This window comes from Salvelinus fontinalis, chromosome 2 (assembly GCF_029448725.1).
Source record: "Salvelinus fontinalis isolate EN_2023a chromosome 2, ASM2944872v1, whole genome shotgun sequence".
In the NCBI taxonomy this organism is placed as follows: domain Eukaryota; kingdom Metazoa; phylum Chordata; class Actinopteri; order Salmoniformes; family Salmonidae; genus Salvelinus; species Salvelinus fontinalis.
Window position 1 is genome coordinate 7,588,263 of NC_074666.1, and position 20,729 is coordinate 7,608,991.

The window sequence follows — 20,729 nt, forward strand, 5'->3', positions numbered from 1 at the left end:
GGAGTAGAGTTCAACTAACTGTGTGGAATAGAGTTCAACTGGGTGGAGCAGAGTTCAACTAACTGGGTGGAGTAGAGTTCAACTAACTGGGTGGAATAGAGTTCAACTAACTGGGTGGAATAGAGTTCAACTGGGTGGAGCAGAGTTCAACTAACTGGGTGGAGTAGAGTTCAACTAACTGGGTGGAGTAGAGTTCAACTAACTGGGTGGAGTAGAGTTCAATTAACTGGGTGGAATAGAGTTCAACTGGGTGGAGTAGAGTTCAACTAACTGGGTGGAGTAGAGTTCAACTAACTGGGTGGAATAGAGTTCAACTAACTGGGTGGAGTAGAGTTCAACTAACTGGGTGGAGTAGAGTTCAACTAACTGGGTGGAGTAGAGTTCAACTAACTGGGTGGAGTAGAGTTCAACTAACTGGGTGGAGTAGAGTTTGACTAACTGGGTGGAGTAGAGTTCAACTAACTGGGTGGAGTAGAGTTCAACTAACTGGGTGGAGTAGAGTTCAACTAACTGGGTGGAGTAGAGTTCAACTAACTGGGTGGAATAGAGTTCAACTAACTGGGTGGAGTAGAGTTCAACTTGCTGGAGTAGAGTTCAACTGGGTGGAGTAGAGTTCAACTAACTGGGTGGAGTAGAGTTTAACTAACTGGGTGGAGTAGAGTTTAACTAACTGGGTGGAGTAGAGTTCAACTAACTGGGTGGAGTAGAGTTCAACTAACTGGGTGGAGTAGAGTTCAACTAACTGGGTGGAATAGAGTTCAACTAACTGGGTGGAGTAGAGTTCAACTAACTGGGTGGAGTAGAGTTCAACTAACTGGGGGGAGTAGAGTTCAACTAACTGGGTGGAGTAGAGTTCAACTGGGTGGAGTAGAGTTCAACTAACTGGGTGGAGTAGAGTTCAACTGGGTGGAGTAGAGTTCAACTAACTGGGTGGAGTAGAGTTTAACTGGGTGGAGTAGAGTTTGACTAACTGACACCTGGATTGAACTACTGTAAAATATTGAACTGCCTCAAAAGAAGGACACTTGAATTGTCTTTTAAATACACAACAATATTAGTGAACCCATGTGGGGTAAACCTGAAAGCAGGGTCAATAGTTTTTATTTTACCTTTATTTAACTAGGCAAGTCAGTTAAGAACACATTCTTATTTTCAATGACGGCCTAGGAACAGTGGGTTAACTGCCTTGTTCAGGGGCAGAACGACAGATTTTTACCTTGTCAGCTCGGGGATTCGATCTTGCAACCTTTCGGTTACTAGTCCAACGCTCTAACCACTAGGCTACCTGCCGCCCCCGTACAATTACTCAAGGAATAGTTTCAGAATTACAACACGGAGTGGTTTGAAAAAATAACAGCATCTTTGAAAGTACAGTAGCAGGAAAACCAAACAACATTTGGCAAGGCTTCCAAGAGTGAGAGAATTGAGATGCCTGACCGAACACATCTACTGTACATGAACCTATTCCTTTACACATCAAACACACTGGCATACAAACCACCCAGACACACACATCCATCCCCAAAGGGCAGAAGCGTCAGGCGGAGAGTCATGTGAACGTAATAGAAACGGTTAACAACGTGTGACGACTCTGGCAGAAACTCTGTTATTACCAGAAGACAATATCACTAACAATCCCAAAACAGCATATGGCCAATACGGCTATTATTTCAATTCTAGGCCTGAACTTATTTAGTCGACTGGTTTGGTCGACTAATGTTGGTCGACTGATATTTCTTTAGATGAGCAATAAAGCATTTTAGGTAAAATATTTAATAACAAAGCGACCCTTAAATAATTAGCAAAACATTCAATAAACCATTCAATTTCCGGAAATTGCATTCACGAATGAATGTGACTGTTTCTAGTCTTTGCTTTAATAAAGGCTTTACAATTATTTTTTTAAACGTTACAGACTCTTTTAATTTATTTAGTGTTGTTTAAACTGTTCCAAACAGTCAGAAAAAGTTTATTCTAATCTAACACCATCTGTTTGGAAACATAATATGCAGGCAGAGCTTGTTCCTTACCTTCTTTTCCTTCATCTCCAGTATTTAACAACTAGTCACATTTATCCACACATCTGACTTCCCCTTTACTTCCTGAGAAACCAGTACACATTCCCCCATTTCGAGTTTGTCACGTCCTCTGCATCCATTTTGCTGTCACGTGTTCTTTTTCGGAGGTTGTTAGAGCCAATTTATTGACGTGATTATGATATGCTATAGGTCAGGCCCTGTCGGTCACAGCATGCGATGCATACATGTGCCACGTAAATAAAGCAAGGGTTGAGGGAATAGGGAATGTTTTAACCTAAACAATTTAGCGATTTCAGTAACGGTACTTTTCAGTCAGAAATGGCTGTAATTTTTATTTATATATTTTACCCTTATTTTACCAGGTAGGTTGACTGAGAGCACGTTCTCATTTACAGCAACGACCTGGAGAACAGTTACAGGGGAGAGGATAAATGAGCCAATTGTAGACTGGGGATGATTAGGTGACCATGATGGTATGAGGGCCAGATTGGGAATTAGCCAGGACACCAGGGTTAACACCCCTACTCTTACGATAAGTGCCATGGGATCTTTAGTGACCACCGAGAGTCTGGAAACCCTTTTAACATCCCATCTGAAAGACAGCCCCTTACACAGGGCAATGTCCCCAATCACTGCCCTGGGGCATTGGGATATTTTTTAGACCAAAGGAAAGAGTGCCTCTTACTGGCCCTCCAACACCACTTCCAGCAGCATCTGGTCTCCCATCCAGGACCAACCCTGCTTAGCTTCAGAGGCAAGGCAGCAGTGGGATGCAGGGTGGTATGCTGCTGGCATTATGTTGCAGCCTCAGCAACACGTACAGCGCGATTCACACTGTTGATGTTCTGTGGTGGTCACTGCAGCATGGAGGAGAGAGAGACAGCAGATGCTAGTCCACCAGTCACTTACTGCTATTTTTTTTAACACAGTCTGAGCTCGGCATTTTTTTAAATTTCAACCAATCAATTGGTCGAAATAACAGACGACTCTCGGTCTACCAAGATGTATTTTTAGTCGGCCCTATTCAATACACACTCAGTGGTAAATTAAGAACATAACTAGTTCTATTGTGTATTCTGTCTTCAATAAAACATTGACAACATGGAGGAACACTGAATGTATTGCACTGTGCCCTTTGACAGCATTGCCGTGAAGATGTACGTCTCCAAAAGCATTTACACTTTAGACAGTTTAACAACAGTTTGTGATTTGAATACGAAGTGACAATTCAATCAAATATATACAGTAAGTAAAACATGCATAAAAGACTACGTACAGCTTTGAAATAGTTTGAAATAAATACATTTTAATAGTCACACCGTAACTGCTCAAAGACTAAATAAATTCAGATAGGCCTGCTGTACAGGCAACTCTGAAACCCCTCGATATAGCCTGTACTCAGAACACTGGATTCATTGCAGAGGCAGCCTAGGAACACAGCAGTCTAACTCAATGTCTGGCCACACCTTCATCACTGCAACATTCCTAACAGGAAAACATCCATAAAAAAAGTAATCAACGTGAATCACACTTTCTTTTTCTTGATATCTCTCATTCTGTCTCTTTCTTCTTCAAATATACAAAATCCAATAAATATTCAACTTTGGTCCACTAGGAAAATAAAGCCACTGTGTCCGTTGTATATTTGCTCCCAAATGTCAGAGTACTAAAGAGATAAAAGTGACAAGAAGCCAAAACACGTGAAAAAGTCTAATAAATATCCAGTAACATTTGTTTAAAAACACTTGAGCACTACATAGGGTTCCATTTGGAACAGCCTGGTCTGAACCAGCCTGTTTTATACTGTAGTGTTGTGGCCTCGGCTGGAAAAGTGAAATGTCTTGAAGCATCTGGGTCTGGACATACAGTGGTACTGTTTAACGTCCCACATTACCTCATGTGTGTGTGGCACAGTATTACTGCGGCCATAATGTTTATCTTAGGGCTCTCTCTCACTCCAAAGCTGCTATTCTGCGCTTTCTCCCTCTTTTCCCCACTGGCTTTCTGTGATTTAATGAGCAGGAGGAGAAAGGTGGAGTGTGGCCGACAGACGGACAAGACGTTTACGACACCCAGCCAGAGGCAGATGTTCCTCAGCTAACAGCACCTCACAGCATTCTCAGTACTCACAATCAACATTCACTGTCATTAACATTAAGGCTGAGATGTGAGGTTGATTTAATGATTCCCAACCCTTCCTGTGCTCCAGCCCCATCGGTATAGCAGCAGATACTCCTAGACTAGAACAGATCACATATGTGGGGCAAAGCTTTGGAGATGATCAACTATTCTGGCGCTTAATCACTTCTCTATAACCTTCTGCTTTGACCCAACGACCACATTCTCCTCATAAGTGAAGTGGAATGTAGTTTGGTTACAGAGCCAGACAGGCTCTGATGATGAGGAAGTTTGTCGAAACAAGAGTCATCCAGTCAATGATTACACTGATCCCTCAGTAGTAAACTAGTTCAACTGGGACTACTAATTAAAGTCCGACCAATGTTTTTTTGGGGATCCGATACGATTCGGATTTTTGGGGTGACAAAACTTACTGATATATCTGCCGATATACTCTTTTCCACACTGAATTCTCATAAATTGCCGTCCAAGAAATACACTTCAAATTATGATTTCTTACACTGTGAAATGAATAACACTTCATGGGAACAGCCGCAATCATCCATAATTTTTTCCCATCCTATTCATTGTACATTGTTTATCGGTGGAATTATCAGCATATACAGTGTTAAAAGGCCAACATCAGCCAATAATATCGGTGAACCGATATATCGGTCAGGCTCTACTAATAATCCTGGTGTTTGAACAGCTAAACAAAGTCAGCTGTCCTCCCTTTCTCTGCCTCAGAACAACCCAGACGTAAATAAATGATGTAGACCTACTTGCTTCTCTTCAGAGTTTGAGGTTGTTGCACCCCTCAGCGCACAATGTTGTAAATAATCTGTTTCCGTAAAAACCACAAGGGCAAACATTTAAATAAGTTGTTATTGACAGCTCCACTCAACTAGGCATAAGAAAGCAGCAATCAAGTGTTTCTCCGTTTTTTTAAAGGCCCAATGCAGCTGTTTTTAAATTAACATCAAATCATTTCTGGGTAACAATTAAGTACCTTACTATAATAGTTGTAGATTATAAATGCCGCAGCCTGCCTGGGGCTCAACCTTGCTATGTTCTCCTTGTAACCCCGCTCACTCTACTTGCATCCAGTCGAAGCTCACATAATCTTCAAGACCCTGGTACTTGCCTACGGAGGAGAAAGGGGAACTGCCCCTCCCTACCTTCAGGCTATGTTCAAACCCTACACCCCATCCCGAGCACTCCGTTCTGCCACCTCTGGTCTCTTGTCTCTCCCACACCAACGGGAGGGAAGTTCCTGCTCAACTCAGTCCAAGCTCTTGTCTGTCCTGGCACCCCAATGGTGGAACCAGCTTCCCCCTGAAGTCAGGACAGCCCATCTTTCTGAAACGTCTGAAACCCCACCTCTTTGAAGAGCATCTTAAATAACTCTCACAGTGTTTCACTGGCACTGACTTTGCTGATAGCTACTTTGTTGAGGGAAAATGTACTTGATACGACTGTGATGTGTTCTTGTCTCACCTAGCTGTCTTAAGATGAATCCGCTAATTGTAATTCGCTCTTGATAAGTGCGCCTGCTAAATTACTAAACTGTAAATGTAACAGGAAAAACTTAATTGACTGCATTGGACCTTTAAATAATGTGAGTCCTTTTTTGCATTCTATACATTGTAGTAATAGCACAAATACAAATAGTTTCACAAACTGCTAGGAAGATAGAGTCCCAGAAAAAAACCTCCCCTAAAACAACATGTGTTCTTACAGTTTGTATTTTTGGCAAGTACTGTCAGAAGGGAGGTCTTCAGTCACCTCAACTCTCACACGCTGAAACAACGTAGCCATAACGCCGGCATCTATATCAGGAGTCAAAGGTTAGGGTAACTCCACATCCCACCTCTCTCATGGCTGGGGCTGAGCCTTGGCTGTACTTCCCAAGCGGGTCTCACAGCTCTCAGGCCCTGGAGACGATCACGTCAGTGGCAGCTGTGGCCAGGGACGCAACCCTCCAACAAACCTTCAACTGTGGAGAAGCAGCAGCATCTGCAGCAACACAACTCCCTGTGGAGCCTGTTCCCTTTAGCTCAGCATCAGTATGGGACATGCTTAGTGCTATAACAACACGATACTCTGACTCAACCGCCACAAGGCTCCCTGGGAGATCCTAGACATGGCATGTGGAGCGTGTGCAGATGGGCCCCTGTCCATACCCTGGTGAGGGGCTGAAGGACTTCTTACTGTCCACGCGCTGCACACAGAACGAACAGAGGCGTTTTAAACCCTTCCTGAAGGCACTGTTGGACAGACTATAGATCAGACAGTTAAAGAAGCTGTTGCTGATAGCCAGCCAGGTGGTGATGAATGAGGCGGCAGGGTGACTGTAGATCCCAGCACTCTCCAGCAGGAAATACAGGATGTAGGGAAGCCAGAGGAGGTAGAAGACGCTGGTGATGCGGAACAGCACCATGGCGTAGCGTTTGTCCGTGCACGCCGGCGCGTGCTGCGGCTGGCCATCCTGTCCCAGAGAGCCTTCCTGTGGGCCGAAGCGGGCGCGGCGCTCGCTGATCTCCCTCGTATGCTGCCGGCAGATCCGGAAGATGTTGACATAGGTGAAGCAGACCGTCATGGCGGCTGGCGCGTAGAGCAGCGCCACAATGAACGATGTGAAGAGTGGCCTCGTCTCCCACTCCACCGCGCACCACTCCACCACGTCGCCGTGGTAGCCGGGCTTCCCCCAGCCGAAGAAGGAGGGCAGGAAGACAAGGGCGGAGTAGACCCAGATGAGGAGGATGCACCCGCGGATCCGGCACGGCGTCGCCAAGGTAGCGTACGACAGAGGCCGTGTTATCGCCATGTAGCGGTCCACGCTAACACACGCCAGTGACGCCATGGAAACGCTCTTCAACACGGAAACCATGTAACCAAACACCTTACAGGTCAGCTCCTCGTCCAGGCCTTTCAGGTGGTGGAGGAGGGACAGGGAGGGGATGAGGCAGCTGACACCCACCAACAGGTCTGCGTAGGCCATGGTCTGGATGAAGGCACTGGTTGTGTGGTGGTGGAGAAGAGGAGCACAGTGGAACACAAAGATCACCACCAGGTTGCCAGAGATGATGAGGACGGTGAGCAGCAGGATGATGGCTACCTCCAGTAGACAGGTGCTTAAGATCTGGCTGTAGCCCACGTCCAGGAGGCAGAAAGGAGGGCCACTCAGGTTGAGGAGCTCAAACTCCAGCAGGTCCAGGGAAGAGTTCATCATCTTGCAGCCAGAGAGCCTTCTGAAAGCTCCTGGTCTGAAACCAGATCAACCGGCAGAGGGCAGGAGGCTCCAGAAAGATCCTTGACTGGTTTGATCCTAGACTCAGAGACAGGGGGCTTGGCAGGGGCTGGTCCGTAGCTAGTCTTGGTCCTAGTCCTGGTCCTAGTCCTGGTCCTAGCTCAGCAGCAGATCGGGCTGGTGGCCGAGAGAGAGGAGCCGTGTACCCTCTGCCATGTCAGCAGCAACGTGAAGACTAGCCCTCGTCCCCGACCAGGATCTGGGAGTCCCCCAGGGCATCCCTCACTGTGCAGACACAGACGGTTCTCAATCACACAGACGCACACAGATAGAGGACAAATACTCTGGCAGCCTATCCTTCTACACCTCTGGTTCTGTCCTTAGAAAAGACAAAGACAACACGTGCTGCGCTGTGTGCCTGCCCTGCAAGAGTAGCAGGGAAAATATAGAAAACTGTCAACAAGTTTGATCGTCTTGGCTTACAGGAATTCCTGTATGTCTCTAAAAAATGCAGTCACAAATTCTCAAATATTCCAGGTGATATAGAGTTCGATGTTTCCAGAGACTTTGTGTCCTCTCCAAACACGGAAAGATCAGGCAGATTGCGTCCAAAGAGCAGAAACCGCCCAGTAATTTCTTCACAGCAACTTCAGCAGAAATGATCCTCCACGAATGTCTCAGGCACTCCCGGTCTCCCTCACGCAGGGAAAGGGGAGTATAAATGTAAATGAATGAGGAAGAAGGCGCAGCCTCAAGGAGGTGATTGGCATTTCAAACAGAGAGTCTGGGTCTACTCAGAAAGACAGCAGCGTGTGGATTGGAAATGAGAGAGCAGGCATACCGATGCAGCGCCCCCAACCTCTCTCTCTGTCCCTTTCCCTTGCTCTCCTCTTCTGTGGAGCGGATTCAGTCTTGTTTCTCTCACGCTCTGCTCTCTCTAACTACCTCTCTCTCTCTCTCTCTCTGCAGCAGGCAGGGCAGAGACACTCCTCCCCCTGGCTCCAGCCAGTAAGCAGCTGTGGGTACACAAGTCTCACTCGTTCATCCCATGACTGACTGGCTGGCTGGCTGCACACAGCATACCCCTGCCTCCACTATCTAACTCCCACACACACACACCACCTCTCTCTCATATACACACACCGGTCTTATCTAGAAACACCTGGTGCATTATGGTCATACCAGTCGCATGTTAAAAAGGCCCTTTCTCCATATCTCTCTTCTTGTTAGATACCTTTAGGATGTATATAACCACATTTGGATTCTAGCGGTTTTGATAGCATATGTTTCTGTCTGCAGCCATATAGGTTTTAATATTGGGTCATTTGTGCACTCCTATAATACAAACAATGTCCTCGTTCTCCCAAATACCATGGTTGGAGTTTCACTTCCATTTTTATGAAGTTAATCAGGAAGTTAACCGAAACTCCAATCCCAATTGTTCCTCATTGCTTGACTGACACACATAGTACCTCGCTAGCTCGAAGCGAACTCTCTCAGATTCACACATTTTCGCATTGTTGAAATGACATCAGTGGATGTTATCTGTGCCTTTTGTCCTTGGTCTCACCCAGTTGATGCTAAATCAAATAAATACTCATGTGTTTTTGGAACTTAGCTATATGTACTGTGTATTGTTATATTAATTGTCTTAGCAGCCAGGACAGGGCTTTCCTATCACAAACTGTATTGTGGGAGATCCTGACTTTATAAGATTTAGTGAAAAACCATAACAAGACATGAGCAGGGCATTGGGAGTACACTGTATTTTAGCATATCTGTCTTTTCAAACTTTATTGTCTATCTTGTGAAGGAATTTGTATTTTTGTTAAACTTTTACCGCAAACAGCACAGAAACACTCAAACGACACATGTTTGCAGTCATTGAATGTGCTCCCAGTAAAAGCCTGTGAGGCTGTGGGCGCTGGCCAACATTAGCAGGTCAGCCTGAACTAGCACCTCCCACTAACATGCAGCATATCAATAAAACAATACCACATTGACATTTAAGACCATACTTCCAGAGTTTACAACATGTTTAAGAATGGCTTATGTGATTTGTATTAATATATAGCTAGTGTCCCTCAGGGGACTCACTGTGCGAGATGAGTGTGTTTACATGCACTCTTTTCCTCAAGGCCCTTCATTGAAGTGTGTGTGTGTGTGTGTGTGTGTGTGTGTGTGTGTGTGTGTGTGTGTGTGTGTGTGTGTGTGTGTGTGTGTGTGTGTGTGTGTGTGTGTGTGTGTCATCTCTTATACACCTGCTTCTCAGTAGGCTGCATCGCCAGATGCTTTTCCTTCATTTAGCTTCTGCTCTGAGGACCACAGCGCGTCTTCTGCTCTGAGGACCACAGCGCGTCTCCTGCTCTGAGGACCACAGCGCGTCTTCTGCTCTGAGGACCACAGCGCGTCTTCTGCTCTGAGGACCACAGCGCGTCTTCTGCTCTGAGGACCACAGCGCGTCTTCTGCTCTGAGGACCACAGCGCGTCTTCTGCTCTGAGGACCACAGCGCGTCTTCTGCTCTGAGGACCACAGCGCGTCTCCTGCTCTGAGGACCACAGCGCGTCTTCTGCTCTGAGGACCACAGCGCGTCTTCTGCTCTGAGGACCACAGCGCGTCTTCTGCTCTGAGGACCACAGTGTGTCTGAACTGAAGACCTCATCACAACACAGTCCAGTCATACTTCCCACAGATGTAAGTCGATGACGGCCGAAACCGTCACAATTAAAAACGTCAAGTTTTGAATTGCGAGTTGTGCATTTTCCATTCTTAAGCTCATTTATTTTTTGGTTGCACCTTTTCTCAAGTTGGTTGTGGACATTCCTCTTCTCTCCAATGACAACCCTTCCTCACGTAAAAACAATGAATAATGAAGATGAAAGACTTGTCATTGGTCAGACTGAGGGAGCATGACTTAGATGTTGCCTACTGGTCTGTCCCACAATGACTGACTGCATTGTCTTTGAGTTTCTTCCCAGACACATCACTGTCTGTCTCTCCGCCGTCCGTCCATCTCTACCGCAGTGTGTCTGTCACGGTCCGGATGTCTTTGTTAGTTCTGCAGTGTCTCATCAGGCCTCGTGGAAGAGAGATGGATGTAGCGTGATGAAGCTACACCACCCTGCTGCACCACCAGAGTCGGACACGCACCTCTCTCCTCTCCTCTGCACCACCAGAGTCGGACACGCACCTCTCTCCTCTGCACCACCAGAGTCGGACACGCACCTCTCTCCTCTGCTCTGCACCACCAGAGTCGGACACGCACCTCTCTCCTCTGCTCTGCACCACCAGAGTCGGACACGCACCTCTCTCCTCTGCTCTGCACCACCAGAGTCGGACACGCACCTCTCTCCTCTGTTCTGCACCACCAGAGTCGGACACGCACCTCTCTCCTCTCCTCTGCACCACCAGAGTCGGACACGCACCTCTCTCCTCTGCTCTGCACCACCAGAGTCGGACACGCACCTCTCTCCTCTGTTCTGCACCACCAGAGTCGGACACGCACCTCTCTCTTCTCCTCTGCACCACCAGAGTCGGACACGCACCTCTCTCCTCTGCTCTGCACCACCAGAGTCGGACACGCACCTCTCTCCTCTCCTCTGCACCACCAGAGTCGGACACGCACCTCTCTCCTCTCCTCTGCACCACCAGAGTCGGACACGCACCTCTCTCCTCTCCTCTGCACCACCAGAGTCGGACACGCACCTCTCTCCTCTGCTCTGCACCACCAGAGGCTAAATATAGAGGCTATATTTATAATATACATGACTGGGCTCATCCATAATGAATGAATGGAAGAATGAATGAATGGAAGAATGAATGAATGGAAGAATGAATGAATGAATGAATGAATGAATGAATGAATGAATGAGAGAGAGAGAGATATGGATAGAGATGGAGAGAGAGAGAGATGGAGGGATGGGAGGAAGAGAGAGAGAGATGACGCGAGAGACAGAGAGAGAGAACTGTAGCACAACAGGGGCACTGTAGCACGACAGGGGCACTGTAGCACGACAGGCGACAGGGGCACTGTTGCACGACAGGGGCACTGTAGCACAACAGGGGCACAGTAGCACAACAGGGGCACAGTAGCACAACAGGGGCACAGTAGCACGACAGGTGACAGGGGCACTGTAGCACAACAGGGGCACTGTAGCACAACAGGGGCACAGTAGCACAACAGGTGCACAGTAGCACAACAGGGGCACAGTAGCACAACAGGTGACAGGGGCACTGTAGCACAACAGGGGCACTGTAGCACAACAGGTGACAGGGGCACTGTAGCACAACAGGGGCACTGTAGCACAACAGGGGCACTGTAGCACAACAGGCTAGTGCTAGCTAGGTTCAGATATAGATGGCACAACCAGCTAGGTAAGTCTACCGGTCTACTAAATGACCCTCACTCAGTTAGCATGTTGTCTAATGCCAAATACATTTAACAATCCACAATAATTAATACATCTGAATTAAGTCACACACACATAAACATGCAGCTAATTTCAACAGCTAAAAAGCAACCTGCCCAGCTAGGTTAATCCTGAGCATGTTGTAAACAAATCAAAACCATATCGACAGAGACTGCTGACTTTGACATGATCAACTGGCTTTGTATAATACATCTAACATACAACAGACTTAATAACAACAAAAAAGGAACCCAAGTTCCACAACCCTCCAGGTAGAAAACCTCTTCAATTCTTGGAAGAATTGGAGGGTTGACTCTGACAGAATGATGCTTCAGGATAGTGACGGACTCCCGGTCTTAACGTTCTGTGGTGTGGTGGGCCTGGGGCAAACACACACACACAGACAGACATTTTTTTGAAAGGGTGTGTCCTGTGGGCCTGGAGCAGACACAAACACAGACAAACACAGAAAGACAGACCGACAGGAGAGTCTGAGAGAACAGGCAGGTCATTGTGGGAGCGTTTGTTTTCCCTAACAGCGTGGGGTGAGGTGACGTGCGTGGGGCCAGGGCCTCAGCAGCGACACTGTGTCTGACCTCTATGGTGTCTGACCTCTATGGTCTCTGTTTATGGACAGAAGGACTGGGACACATCTGGAGGCAGTATGGATATATGGGCTGGGTGGGGGGAGGGGGCTGTGTGTGGTAGTGTGGTGAATGGGTGCTTGCGTAGCCAACTGCCATCCAACCAGCACACGGCCACGGGCTTTATAATGAGAGAACGTACGCCAGTAGAACCCCCTCCCAGTCCACCGTAACCAAATAACACAGCAGACAAGCATGTGGACAGCACCAGACACCAACAGGACGAGGAAGAGGAGGCTGTGGACAAAGAGGAGGAAGACGATGTATTGGAGGAAGAGGAGGAGGTGGTGGAGGATGATGAGGAGGTAAAGGAGGAGGAAGAAGAGGTGTCAGCCACAGGTTAAGACATGGGTTCTGTTTGGTCTGAAAAACAGTGAATGTATCATAACATAGAAAACTTGTAGAATCTCTGTGGAAATACCCTCAGGTTCAGCCATTCTGTACAACAGCAGCACCATGAGAGAACATCCTGTTTCTGGCATGGAGGATCTCGTGTCATCAAGCCCCAAATCTGGCGAGGAGCAGAAGGAAAATGATAAAGCTGATTGGGGAAACTGCTGTAGGGGATAGCCCTTAGTGCCCAGCCAAACACAGAGGTTTCTAGACGTGCGTCAGACACAGTGTATACTGTTAGACTTAGAAAGTGTGATGCTGATTCATTGGAGGTCAGTGCCGTTTAAGATGGAGGACGATCATTTTGTTTTATGAGCATGTCCTTATTTCTATTACAGCATATTGGATGTCTGTCATTCATATTCCATTCACCCAGTTCAATGTAACAGTAATAGGTTTAGGCTTCTACATGATACTGAAATGTTCCCTGTACTCATCATGAGGTTGTTACAACCAGCCTATGAATGACAGGTGAAAATGTAGGTTCACAGGTCGAGAGACATTAGTAATAGTAATAAAGGTGACAGACAGTGACACATTCAATACCGCTTTGCACACTCCTGCCTGCATCTAGCTGATCTAGGGTGTAATCATTAATCCAACAGTTACAAGCGAGAGTTTCTATTGGACAAATTCAGATATGTATATCCTCATTTCGTTTAAGAAACGTTTTTCAACAGAATCGGCGGAATGAATACACCACTGATCACAAACACACTTCACTTTCATAGCAGCCACATACAAACAGCATGATACCTTTGATCGTTATATAATGACTTCTTGCATCTACACACTCTCCTCCACTCACCTTTTCCCTTCGCTTGTGGACTTCAGTGCACAACACATCAGCTGTCTGTGACCACGCAAAAAAAAACTTTAAGCCAAACCTTCATACCGCTAACTGCTATCATTGTCAACATATTAACGTCATAGTCAACATAGTTACTGGAACGAACGCGTTAGTAAACTCGCTACAATCATGCAGTACAGTGTACAGTCAGCAGCAAGCAGTTACACCGGCTGACCCCTGTGGTAATACATTAATAAAACCAAAAGCTTAACTTGACTAGGAAGAGTTCCATTGTTGGATAGCCATCTAGCTAACATAGTATCCCTCTCTGTTTCAGTAGGCTAAACTAGCTACCTGCATACGCTAGCTAAGTAAGTGAAAATAATACAACGAAATCTCTCTCCTCCATTTTTATTTTATTTTAATTTTCTCCCCTTTCCCCCCCAATTTTCGTGGTATCCAATCACTAGTAATTACTATCTTGTCTCATTGCTACAACTCCCGTACGGGCTCGGGAGAGACGAAGGTCGAAAGCCATGCGTCCTCTGAAGCACAACCCAACCAAGCCGCACTGCTTCTTAACACAGCGCGCCTCCAACCCGGAAGCCAGCCGCACCAATGTGTCGGAGGAAACACCGTGCACCCGCCCCCCTCGGTTAGCGCGCACTGCGCCCGGCCCGCCACAGGAGTCGCTGGAGCGCGATGAGACAAGGATATCCCTACCGGCCAAACCCTCCCTAACCCGGACGACGCTAAGCCAATTGTGCGTCGCCCCACGGACCTCCCGGTCGCGGCCGGTTGCGACAGAGCCTGGGCGCGAACCCAGAGACTCTGGGTTCTGGCTCTAGACCACTGCGCCACCCGGGAGGCCCCTCTCCTCCATTTTTGAAGAAATGAATTTGTTCAAAACTGTTCAACTATTGTCTTTCGCTCTGAGTCGACTACTCACCACATTTTATGCACTGCAGTGCTAACTAGCTGTAGGGTGGACGACAAGAGCTCTGATAGGTTGGAGGACGTCCTCTGGAAGTTGTCGTAATTACTGTGTAAGTCTATAGAAGGGCGTGAGAACCATGAGCCTCCTAGGTTTTATATTGAAGTCAATGTACCCAGAGGAGGACGGAAGCTATTATTTGGTGTCATGTGAATATATTTAATATAGTTTTATTTAAAAAGGATAACTTTAATGTTTCACAATTGTATTTTTAAGAAGTTCACTGAGGAGGATGGTCCTCCCCTTCCTCCTCGGAGGAGGAGCCTCCACTGAGCTACTAAATGCAATGTAAATTCTATTGCTATATGTATCTATCTATCCAGTGCAGTTGGGGCAGCGGCCAGTTGTGAGTGAATGTATCAATATCCTCTATGTTGTTAGTGTATGTAGAATGATGGACCGACTGGTTTAAAGGTGTCTGATGTGACAATGTATGTGATCTTTTTAATGTTTATTTTATTCTATTTTGTATTGAACCTTTATTTAACTAGGAAAGTCAGTTAAAAACGAATTCTTATATACAATGACGGCCTACCAAAAGGCCTCCCACGGGGATATTTTTTTTTAAAAATAGGACAAAAACAAACATCACGACAAGAGAGACAACACTACATAAAGAGAGACCTAAGACAACAACACAGAACGGCAGCAACACATGACAATACAGCATGGTTGAAACACCACATGACAACAACATGGTAGCAACACAGCACGGCAGCAACACATGACAATACAGCATGGTTGCAACACCACATGACAACAACATGGTAGCAACACAACATGGCAGCAGATGTGAGGTGATGCCAAAGACAATAACGTTTTTTTTCTATTCTTTCCAAAATGGCACCCTAATCCCAATGCAGTGAACTATTTTTGACCAGGGCCCCATAGGGTTCTGGTTAAAAGTAGGAAACTGTAGATAATTGGGTGCCATTTGGGGTCATACAATAACTCCATGCAGGCTGCAGTTAGTGTATGATAACTGAAACTCAGTATTATTTAAACCCATACCTCTGTGGATAGTAGTCAGGATTACCTGAAAAGGCTAAATCATATCTTGCACCGACAATCTATTATAACTGAAACTCAGGAATAGGCTATTTAGATTTCAAGTTATGTGGAGGTACTATGTACTTTGTTAGGATTCGTTGGATAGATCTATCTCTTTTGTACCCACAGTGATTCCTTACTTGACTTTTTAGGACCACATGGTAACGTGGCTGAAACCTGAAATAGAATGCGGATCAGATACGCTGGTATTTCCTGTTGCCAATACAATTGAATCAAGTACAATGGTGGAGTGCAGAGAGAGGAACAGAATAGTGGTTGTTAAACCCAACACAGAAGTTCACATAAGGTCAGGCTATTAGACCTCCGTAGATTCACTTTGCCAGTCAGAGTGACCGTCGAGAGAGAGTCTACTATAAACCTAATGTAGAGCATTGTGTATTCAAGGACGGACATTTTGTCAACAGCAATGTGCAAGACAAATGGCTCTCCACATGGCAGCATGTTATCAATGCATCTGATGGGGGTTAGGAAAAATACCATGAGGATTTCATTCATGGTTGTGAGCTGGTAGAGCCTTTACATGTAGAAAAATCACAGATGAATCAACCACACAAACGTCAACCTCCACAGGGGTATAATACTACAAAGCAGGATCAATGAGTTAGCCAGCTAACTTGCCTAAAAATTCTGAAATATCATTTTTTTTTGCATGAAAAGCACATGGTCTAATTGACTCAACAAACCCACAAATCATTTGAATTCAAAACAAATTACATTTTGACTCCCGTATCTGTTAGGCGAAATACAATCCCAGCAGTATTTATTTCCCCCTGTCATTCATACATTCTACTATTCGCACATCATCACAACACTACATAAAGTATAGCTAATGTAACATTTTAAACTGCTAATCATTTTATTTTTGTGTGTGTAATGTTTACTGTTACTGTCTGATTGTTGCTGTTTTGTTTTTTCACTTGCGTTGGCCATGTAAACATGTTTCCCAAGACAATAAAGCCCCTACAATGTTTTATTGAACAGACACAAAGACAGAGAGAGAGACAAAGACAGAGATGGCGAGAGAGAGTGAGAAAGAGTGAGAGAGAGTAAATGAGAGCAGAGACAGAGAGAAAGAGAGAGAGAGGGAGAGAAGGCGAGCGAGGGAGGGGGCGAAAAAGAGGACAGCCTGTACGTACAGGGACACATTTGGATGTTATTTCCTACTTACAAACAGTACAAAGACTTACAATCAGTGCAAAGAAAGACCACATAAAGATAAGGGTTCCCATTTAGCTACAGTACAGCATGGTTTTAGTCACTCAGTAGTCACTAGGCTAATACCCTCCAAAATCAAATCCTTGTGGATACCTTTAGCATTGACCACCTCAAACAAATCATACATGTGGATTCAAAGTACTACTCTAGTTCATCAATGCAGAGAATAATGTTCATTCTAAAATAGTTGTGTCCTTAATAAGTTAATAAGTCCTTAATAAGTTACCACCAGGCACTTAGGAGTGGGGAACGCCACACATTCACATTCCAAGGCCATAATAAAATAAAACAACGTTTTGTTTAGGGAAAAAAAGGTTGTGTTTATGATTCCAACGTGATGATTCCTCTCGTCAGTGAGTAGCGGTGACCTGGTTGGATCTGGGAACGTCTCGTGTCTCGAGTCATCAGGTACAAGCAGTTCTACTTAGAGGAGGATAAATAAAGCAGCAATCGTCTCAGCACATTTTATCTGTGTGTGTGTTGTATGTATGGGGGAGGGGTGTGTGTGCGCGCGTGTGCGTATTTGAGGCGTGCTCCACAAACCTCCATGGTCTGACAGAAAATACAGAGCTACCGTCCCGGTGAAGTAAAGTCTACTCTCTCATCCAGATCAATATCACTCCATCACCATCTTAACATTACCACAGTCAGCAGGATACGGTGGCCTATATACACCAACAATACTGGGCTAGTGATGTCTTACGACAACACAGACAGACGCACGCGCGCACACACACGTCCTGCAACGGCATGCAATGAAGTTTATTTGGACAAACCCCAGGTGATAAGGATAGAGACAGGGACAGGGGTACAGGCGAGGATAATGGGGCCAGACAGGAATGGGAGTGCGGGGGTGGGGGGGCATCTTGTTGCCACCTAGGAGCCTGGCGTGGGCACCGCGGGATGCTGGCTTTACATAATGCCAGTTGACATGACTGATGCGGAGGCCAGTAAAAACACTGCCCAACACAAAGCCAACAAACAAACAGGGCAGACTAGGTTACCACAGTTTTACACAATATCTGTGTGATCAACAAAAGATCTGCTCACACCGTATGGGATGCTTACTTAGCACATCGTTGTTGTACTGTAGACTTAAGCTGGGTGCACACTACACAATTTTGGCCCCGATTTAGCTGTCCCAGACCAGTATTTTTTAAATATCAGAAACAAAATCCCTATGTCGTTGCTTACTCGGGGCGCGCAACAGTTAGAGGCTCAATCTGAGGGCTACCAATCCTGTCTTTTCAAACATGTTTGATTTTATCAGCAAAACATTCGCTATGCTCTTGTAGTGTGAGATGTGCAAAGACACATTTTGAAAATGGTGATCTGCAATAGCCAATGAGAGCTCGCCAGAGAAGAAGCCATTGAGATGATGCCGTTGTTTGTCATCACCCAGGATGTGTAGACTCTGGAGCAGGAGCCATGACTACTACTAGTATGCCTTTGTACTTGCCTTTAACCAAAGCCAAACTGTCAAATTGTTACAGCTCTGAAGTTCGCAAGCAATGTTATTCCATTCAAAATGTTTTCTAGATATTTCAACTCTGTACGGCAAGTCTACATTTCTGATTGAAAACGTTTATGAGCCGGCTTTGAGGCACAGCTCTTTCTAGCTATGTAAAATCTAATCACATCATTGTTTTCGCGTGACAGCGTGGTATGGAGAATCCTCACGACCAAGTGAAAATCGTTTAGTGTGGCACCACTACGTTGGCAAGACAAACAACTACAGGAAAGATGGTCATTTAATGTGAGAGGCTCAGCGATGTTAGGATTTTGAAAGTCGTGTAGTGTCCACCCGGCATTAGTTGTCTAGCTGTTATGTTATATTCTGAGGTGTCTGCTATGGTGATAAGTAGTAGACTGAACCTCTATGTTAATGTTTGTGTATAATGCTGGCATGTCCTTAGAAGAGCCATAGTCATTGGTCAAAGTCAACTTTAAACTTGAATGTTCAGTCATCCTCTCAGTGGAAAGAAAACGTTGACACTTTGATAAAGTACAGGAGGACAGAATGTTAAATGTGAGTAGAGTTGACAAAAGTTTTAGCATTACCATCCATCACTTCTACCAGAGGCACACACACACACACACACGACTCTGGTACTTAGCTCACAACCTCCTACCACAGTGTGAGTAAAGAACTTGCAGCACACCGCAGCCAAGCACCACCTTAGTGCAAACACCTAACGAGGGGCTGATCAGCAGTCACATAACATAGAAATGACATTAAGAAGAAATAGGACATTGACGAATTAGGCGGAAAGAAAGACAATGACTAAATGGCTGTTAAGATTTTGAGATTGTCACAGAGAGAGATATTGTACATAAGTGAGCCTTCATCTTCCACTTTGATGATTTAAGAGAGAGGTTTTTACCTCAGATTCCTTCATTTGCCTGTGTGCGCAATGCAAGGACACAAAATGGCAGATCATCTCTATGGCTAACTAGCATTCAATCAATCAATCCATCAATCAAATAGATGTATGGCATAAAGCCCTTTTTTTTACATCAGCAGTCACAAAAGGACTTTACAGTAACTCGGCCAAGACCCCACCGCAAACGAGTGCATTGCTGAACAACCAAGTGGAATAACACACAGGTGACAGGAAGGGAGCAATGACAACCTAACTACGGTATCAAGCATCAGCATCAACCTTATCACTGTTCACATTGATCAAAATCTACATTCCACCAATACTGCATAGATGAATATTAAGCTATCAAGCTAGTGATAGAGTCACATGACTTAGATGATTAAGAGCTGGTCCTACAATCTTCTAAAACAAAATCTGTTTATTATTTCCACTAAATGTAATATTTAAATTGAGTTCGATTAGAGAGGTCAAAACATTGACCCATTGATTTAATACAACTCACTTTCTTATTCAAGTACATTACCATTTACCAAGAGTTTATCTATATTTTTTGTAGCTGTCTATTTACCACCCTAAACCGATGACCGCAGTCAACGAGGGGGAGGTAGGTCGTCAAGGTAAATGAGAATTAGTTAACTGACTTGCCTAGTTAAATGAAGGTTAAATTAAGTAAAAATAAAAGATGTATTGGGCCATAAGCAAACAAGAAAATGCACATCCAGAGGCAGCGTTTCTCGTGGCCGGCGATTTTAATGCAAGGACATTAAAATCCGTTTTACCTCATTTTTACCCGCATGTCACCTGTGCAACAAGGAGGCAACAACACTCTAGATCACTTTTACTCCACACACAGAAATGCATACAAGTCACCAGCTTCATTAACAAGTGCATCTATGACGTCGTTCCTACAGTGACCGTACATACCCCATCCAGAAGCCATGGACTACAGACAACATCCACACTGAACTAAACGCTAGAGATACCGCTTTCAGGGAGCGAGACACTAATCCAGATGCTTATAAGAAATCCCACTGCGGCCTCCAACGAGCTATCAAACAGGCAAAGCATCAATACAGGACTAAGATCGAATCCTACTACGTCGGCTCTGATGCTGGAACAGATGTGGCAGGGCTTGCAAACTATCACAGACAACAAAGGGAAACCCAGCCGCGAGCTACCCAGCGATGCAAACCTACCAGACAAGCTAAATGCCATCTATGCTCGCTTCAAGGCAAGCAACACTGAACCATGCATGAGAGCACCAGCTGTTCCGGAAAACTGTGTGATCTCGCTCTCCGTAGCTGATGAAGTAAGACCTTTAAACAGGTTAACATTCACAAAGCCGTGAGGCCAAATGGAATACCAGGATGTGTACTCAGAATATGCGCTGACTACAATGAGGCAGCCTATAGGGAGGAGGT

At 45.4% G+C, this 20,729-nt stretch overlaps 2 protein-coding genes across 5 annotated transcripts in view; both read right to left on the minus strand.

Moving 5' to 3' along the window:
- Positions 1-20,729, minus strand: part of LOC129811012 (rab GTPase-activating protein 1-like) — a 157,220-nt gene that overhangs the window by 79,050 nt on the left and 57,441 nt on the right. The window lies entirely within an intron of this gene.
- On the minus strand, positions 3,326-9,639 carry LOC129811030 (probable G-protein coupled receptor 21). The gene has a single exon (XM_055862137.1). It carries the CDS (start codon positions 7,387-7,389, stop codon positions 6,295-6,297), a length of 1,095 nt encoding a protein of 364 aa, XP_055718112.1. The 5' UTR covers positions 7,390-9,639; the 3' UTR covers positions 3,326-6,294.